The sequence below is a fragment of the Arachis duranensis genome, chromosome 8 (assembly GCF_000817695.3).
Source record: "Arachis duranensis cultivar V14167 chromosome 8, aradu.V14167.gnm2.J7QH, whole genome shotgun sequence".
In the NCBI taxonomy this organism is placed as follows: Eukaryota; Viridiplantae; Streptophyta; class Magnoliopsida; order Fabales; family Fabaceae; genus Arachis; species Arachis duranensis.
In genome coordinates, this window is record NC_029779.3 from 47828203 (window position 1) to 47835582 (window position 7380).

The window sequence follows — 7380 nt, forward strand, 5'->3', positions numbered from 1 at the left end:
ATATTAAAACCTTTTTTCTTTTCCTTTACAAATAATGGTGCATTATTATTGAGCTCTAAGCTAGCAAAAATAAAAAAGTTTACACAAATTAAAAATAAATTAAATACATATATAACGTATTATATCATAACACAATTATTTGAGTTGTCAAAATAGTAATAAGATAAAAAATTATTTTTATATATAAATACCTTTTTTTAATTCGTTGTTTGCACTTCTAAAAATAATAGAAGTTAAAAAAAAAAGAAGAATTTTTTTCATTAGAAACAAATTGAAATGATGTACCATATATATCAATTATTAGATTTTATGAACAATCTTGTATTTTGTTTGTATTTTGATTAGAAGTTCCAAATCGAAGAACTTAGGGTTATATATAGGATCCTGGTGGTAATATTTAAAATAAAATTTCTGAATATCAAAATTATCTCTTACATTTTGAAATTAAGTCTCTTATTGAATTTTAAGGGTTCATAAAATATTGAGTGTTTAGACACAAGATATTAAAGTATACTAATTATTTATTGGTGATTGCCCTTGGTGATTGGTTCTACGTCAAAATAACCTACTTTTGAATAAAAGTAAAAAAAAAAAATTGTAAATATTTATCTTCATTCTTGTTTGCAACTAATTTTTTTTTCAAATTTATTCTTACAATTTGTTAAACAACAATTATCACTATTGATTAAATAAATTAAATTTGCATATACATATTACATAACTAACTAACCAATTATATATATATATATATAATTCTTTCTATTTCAATCCATACAATATATTTGGGGATTTTTTGGTATTGTGCTTTGGGTTTTGGTCAACGGTATTATACAAGTATTTGTTGTTTAGTAATGGACCTCTAAAAAGTCATAAGGCCCTATACTATTAGCAATACTAAATTATTTGCATCATTTGGATCTATGCCCATTAACAAAATTGGACTCATCAGCTTTTGACCCATTAAGACCTTACTCTACCACCTTTCAATACCAATAAAAACTGTACACAAGTCCTGACCAAAAATTTTGTACACAAGTTGACAAAAAAATATTATAGTACTTTGGGCCTTTGGGGGTATATTATTTCCAAGTTAATAAAAGTTGTTACTGTATAACTAAGTTAGGTTAGTTAAATAGTTAGCAACGAATCAGTCAATGTCTGTCAAATTAAAAGATATTATAAAAAAAAAAAATCCAATTTAAGGATGCCCTATGGTCTCTTGACTTGGGTTAGTTTCAAATTTCTTGATGGTTATGTTAAACAGATTCTAAGTGAAGATGAGTTGTTGTTTTGTAGGAAGAAAGTAAAAATTTTTTCATGAAAAATTGTTGTTTGTAAAATATATAAATGGAATTATATATTTTTTAAATATTAGAAAAAGTTAAGTATATATTAGTGATATTTCTATCTCCCGTCTTTGCCTTTATTTATTCGCAAAATCGTAAAAATTTCGTAAAGTCCCATTTACTCTCGCATGGATAATTCTTAGATATATTTTTTTTTACCATCTCAATCCTTTGCTCAATTTGATTAACAGTTTCTTAAAATTTATTGAATCCTTTATATTTTTTCTTAGACATAACATTTTATATGTAACACCTTAATATTCAAATTCTTATACTCAAATCATAAGTCAATGATAATAAAATAGTACGACTCAAAATAATTATATATATAATTGAAAGGAGTTATTTAACAAAAAGTCTGAAATAGAGTAAAATAAAATCGTGATAAAAAAAATCTCGTATCAAAGAAAAGAAGATAAAGTATTTAGATAGCGAATAAAAATAAAGTATAATAATAAGGAAGAATAGAATCACGACAAGGTATATAACCTATGAAGTTTAGGTTGACTAGAGTACAGTAACAAAATCAGTTGATAATAGTAAATTTTCTATCTCTCCCAGAATATATATCAAAGCCTCTATAGACACGTTTTCAAAAGGAAATAAATACATAATAAAAGGTTTTTAAAATAAATTTAGAAAGATTCTAAACAAAAGTAAAACAGAGTCTAACGATCTTCGCCATCTTTAAGAGAAACCAAAGCTCATTGCTGAGTACCTGGACCTACATCTGAAAAACAGAGAATATATATGGAATGAGAACTCGCGACCCATGGGTTCCAAGTACGGTAAAAGTGCCAAATAAATACAATGCACTATAATAAGAACTCACTAAGCATCCTAATCTCCCTTTCATCAATTATTCACCATAAGTTCTCACTAATCCATAACTTAAGCAACTGTCCTAGAGGATACTAAATCTAATTCAATCTCTCATCTTTCCTAACCTTCCAAAATTTTCAACTTCCAATTCATTGCAAAACCATTACCAGAACCAGCACCAGCAAATTCGACTAAGTGATTATATATCAATACTTCATATTTTCACCTGAAGTAAGTGAAATCACTTCACTGCGTCTACTCAAGGAATTCAAATCATCTCTTTCAGTATTCATCATTGTTAATCAGTTATCTCATCATTTCATTTCAATAAAGACAGCTCTCGGCATCAACCAACACCAGCATGAGAGACCTCTCAGTTGTACAAACACAAACAATGCAAACAAGTAATACACAAGTAAGACAATTAATGCAAGTAAGCAAGTAGCAATTAAGCATGTAATATATTCAATTAGGCAAACTCATATAATTAATCAAACCCAAACAAATCAAACATATGCGAATGTTGTATGTCTGTCCTATGGCCAATGAGCCCATCTATCGGTTATACAGCCAACCCGACACACCCGGTAGCTAACCCGGATATCGTCTATCAACACAAAGGGAATCCTCAACCTTCAAGGAGAAAATTCTCAACCCCCAATTTTAGAGAGAGATTGTGATATAACGATAGGGAATCCTCAACCTAACTCATTCACACCACAGCCAGGAATCGAATCGAAGGAAAATCTCAACCTTCTCCATTCAATTTTCCACTGTAGCAAGAGAAGAATTCCTCAATCCCACTTGCCCATCGTAATGGGAGAGGGAATCTTCAACCTCGTCTTGTTCATCACAGCAAAAGAGAGAATCTTCTATCTCATGTTGCCCTTTCCGACATTCAAATTAATAATCACAGAGTTAAATCGAAGGAAATCCTCGACCTTCAATCCAATCCTCTGGTGTGACAAATGAGGGAATCCTCAACCTCAAACTAGCCCACCCCAACAAGAGAGGGAACCCTGATAAACCCCATTTGTAGGGTTTATCTTGTATTGATTTTTGGGGATTTTATGACCTTTTACCCACATTTATTCAATAAAATAGCATGGTTTTATAACTTCTCCCTTAATTGTGCTTAAGAGTGAAAACATGCTTTTTAGGTCTTAAAATAGCTAAATTTAATTCTCCTTGATTCCATTAGATGCCTTGATATGTTTGTTAAGTGATTTCAGATTTAGAAGGCAAAGATTGGATCAAGGGAATGAAGGAAAAGCATGAAGAAATGGAGAACTCATGAAGAAATGAAAGAACCGGAAAGCTGTCAAGCCGACCTCTTCGCACTTAAATGACCATAACTTGAGCTACAGAGGTCCAAATGATGTAGTTCCAGTTGGGTTGGAAAGCTACATTCGGGGCTTCGAAACGATATAAGATTTGCCATAGTTGCATCACGCATAGGGGCGTGCACGCGCACGGTACGCGGATGTGCCGATGGTGGCACATGACCCACTTAATGCAACACGTGGTCAGCGATTTTAGAAGCCTTGTGGGCCCAATCCAACTCATTTCTGATGTTATTTAAGCCAAGGATTGAAGGGGAATCAACATACTTCACATACTTTTTGACCATTAGTTTAGTTTAGCTTAGTTTTAGAGGGAAAGTTAGTTTTAGAGAGAGAAGCTCTCACTTCTCTCTAGAATTAGGATTAGGATTAGGTTTAGTTCTTAGATCTAGGTTTTAATTCATTCATTCTTCTACTTCTACTTCTCAATTCCTTGTTGTTAAATTCATTCTTCTTCCATTCTTTTGTTGTAATTTCCTTTATGTTGTTCTTATATTTTGTTGTAGATCTACTATTGTTCCTTCCATTTTCTTTCAAATCAATAAGAGGTAATTCATAATAATTGTTCTTCTTTACTTTTCTATTGTTGATCTCTTGCCTTTGTAGTTAGATCTCTCTTTAATTCTTGCAATTTATGTTGTTTACTTTTATTGCCTTTTATGTGTTCGTTGAAATGCCTCTTCTAGATATAGTATAGATTTTGTTCCTCTTGGCCTAGGTAGAGTAATTAGTGACACTTGAGTTATCTAATCCTTTTGTTGATTGATAATTAGAAGTTGCTAATTGATTTGAATACCTCTAAAGCTAGTCTTTCCTTTAGGAGTTGATTAGGACAAAACCCCAAAACACATTTCTAACCAATAACAAGACACTTTATTGTAATTCCTAGGGAGAACGACCCGAGGTCCAATACTTCGGTTTATAAAATTTAGGGGTTTGTTTTAGTGACAAACAACTTTTTGTATGAAAGGATTATTGATTGGTATAGAAACTATACTTGCAACGAGAATTCATTATTGAAATTCTAAACCGTCAAAAATCTATTCATCAAACCCCCGACCTCAACTTATTTATCACAGCAAGTGAAAGAATCCTCAATCTCAACTTGCCTTTACATGAGTTGGATAACACCACCGTCCCCACAACGCAAATCTTATTGCCTCTTTAATCATAACCACAACACGAGGGAAGGAATCCTCTACCTCAACTCGCCTATTCATTATGGGATATAGTACCTGTCACACTTCACCATCATCCTCATTATCAATCCTGTGATCATCATTATTCTCATTATCCATCTCATCTCAATTCATATTCAACCTTAATTAAGTTCAGTCATCATTATCCATTCACTCTCATCATCAATTATCTCATTCATAATCATCATATATCACTTAACATCTTATTCATTTCTCTCAATTTTACTAACTCAATTCATTTGGCTTTATCCCTAACTCTCTCATCCTTAATTCCTCCGGCTCTAGACTCATATCAAAGTTTATAAAGATTTAGAAGGACAAACGAATGGTTGAAAGCCATAAAAACACATTTTTTCATATTCTGAAAGGTGTGCATATGCATACATGTGGTGTGCGTATACACAGGCTGAAAACTTGGGATCCGTGTACCCATGCAAAGGTCCACGTACGTATGAGGTGAAAATTTAGTAAGTCGTGTACGCATGCATAGTGTTGCGTACGCATGATCCCAATTTTGGACCATGACACGTATGCATGCGACATCCGCGTACGCAGAGGCACTTGGTAGAGGCCAATGCTCGTGTACGCACCATATTAGAAAACATAAAATCTGATATGTTGCAGAAATCAGCTTTCCAGTCCACTTTTCAAAACCTCATAACTTTTTTCACAAAATTCCTTTTTCAACCATTCTTAAACCATTGAAAAGATCGATAAATGAATTTTGAAAGTTTTCCAACTTCGATGACCAAGTTATGACCTACCAAAGTTTGCCAAATATCTATTTTTACCAAAAACTCACATTTACCAATCCTTCCAATTCAAGTCAAATTTATTTTTTCTTAACAATTTTTACCACAACCAACCCATTTCACATTTTTACACGCAACCAAGTCCAAACCTTCTCCAATTACACAATTCAACTCAAATTCCACTAATATCACATCTCAATCCTCTATTTTTAATTTTCTAGCAATCATGCCTACTTTTCCATCATTCATTATCAATTTCCATTCAATTACATACATCATCACACAATACAATCATCACTTACTGTCATTACCTTTTTCCTGACTTCCGACCCAAAATTCACGGCCTCCACCCCAAATTCACAATTTAATACATATTCCACAAACCAATAATCATTATCTAATTCATCAAAATTTTCAACACCCAAACATGCAAATTCACACAATTTTCAATCCAATCATTAATTTTCACGACATATCAATATCAACTATTTACACAATCCAAACCTAATCCTAGAGGCATCTAGCCTAGGAATCTTTATCACACCACACGGTACTTAAATAAAACTTAAACCATACCTCTTGTAGTCACAGTAATTTGGTCCTTCCTTGCAAATTTTTCACCAAACACTAGCTCCAAGCTTCATCAAGAGTTTCAAAACATAATTCAAGTTCTCAAAGTGTGCCAAATTTGTCCAACAATACTAACATAGCCAATTTCACACATACATTACTCTAGGGTTTACAAAATCTCATAAATCATAAGGGTTGGAGGATTCTTACTTTAACGCATAAAAATTGGGCAGAGCACAGAGAAATACTCACCACAGTACCTAAATAGAATCGAAGAGGGCAAGGAGAACGATGCGTAGTCGGAAACGGCTTGTCAATCGGAGTTTCGGAGAGAAAGTTATAGTGATTTGAAGTTTGGGAAGCTAGGTTTTCTTTCTCTCTTCTCTCTATCCGCCCCTCTCTCTCATTTTAGGGTTAAATGAGTTTCAATGCTCATAAATGATGCTTATATACCTTGAGTTTGGGTTTCACTTGGGCCCGGTATATGTATATGACTTGTTGGTCTAATTTTGAGCCAAAACATTTAAGATTAATGTTTTAAACTGTATTTTAGATATTTTTATTTTCTAATTATAAATTCTAACTTTTTAATCTTTCTCATTCATAAATTATTTTCTCAACTGCAATACCAGACAGATCTCAGTCGGTGTGCATTTTTGTAACACCCTCACTATCAGAAGTCACGCTTCCGGCTGCGCCACTCTGATAGCAAGAAGTATTACGACTACTTTACATACTAAATACTAAAATAGGAGCCTGTGACTCGACACTATATCGCTGATTTCTTTTTAAACCGAAAATAAACAATTTATCTTAAGAAAAATACAAGCAGGCATAGATTCATATACAAGACTCCTTACATAATATCTCATAGTATAATATACATATAGAACATACAATTCCTATCCCTCTTACAAATTTGTAATAACAAAGACGAGGGAAGAAAATAGTCTAATTAACACAGCAGCATGATGAGCGGATAATTTGTACACTTTTTGGCATTGTTTTTAGTATGTTTTTAGTATGATCTAGTTAGTTTTTAGTATATTTTTATTAGTTTTTAGTTAAAATTAACTTTTCTGGACTTTACTATGAGTTTGTGTGTTTTTTTGTGATTTCAGGTATTTTATGGCTGAAATTGAGGGACCTGAGCAAAAATCTGATTCAGAGACTGAAAAGGACTGCAGATGCTGTTGGATTCTGACCTCCCTGCACTCGAAGCGGATTTTCTGGAGCTACAGAAGCCCAATTGGCGCGCTCTCAACGGCGTTGGAAAGTAGACATCCTGGGCTTTCCAGCAATATATGATAGTCCATACTTTGCCCAAGATTTAATGGCCCAAACCGGC

General features: G+C 32.9%; 1 protein-coding gene across 1 annotated transcript in view; it reads left to right on the forward strand.

The window, feature by feature from the left end:
- The window catches only part of LOC127741287 (uncharacterized), an 83006-nt gene extending 75655 nt beyond the window's left edge, over positions 1-7351 (forward strand). The window contains exon 4 of the mRNA XM_052253444.1: positions 7154-7351. Coding sequence (XP_052109404.1) covers positions 7154-7340 — 187 coding nt within the window. The 3' untranslated portion in view covers positions 7341-7351. The remainder of the gene's footprint in view (positions 1-7153) is intronic.
- Positions 7352-7380: the final 29 nt, after the last annotated feature.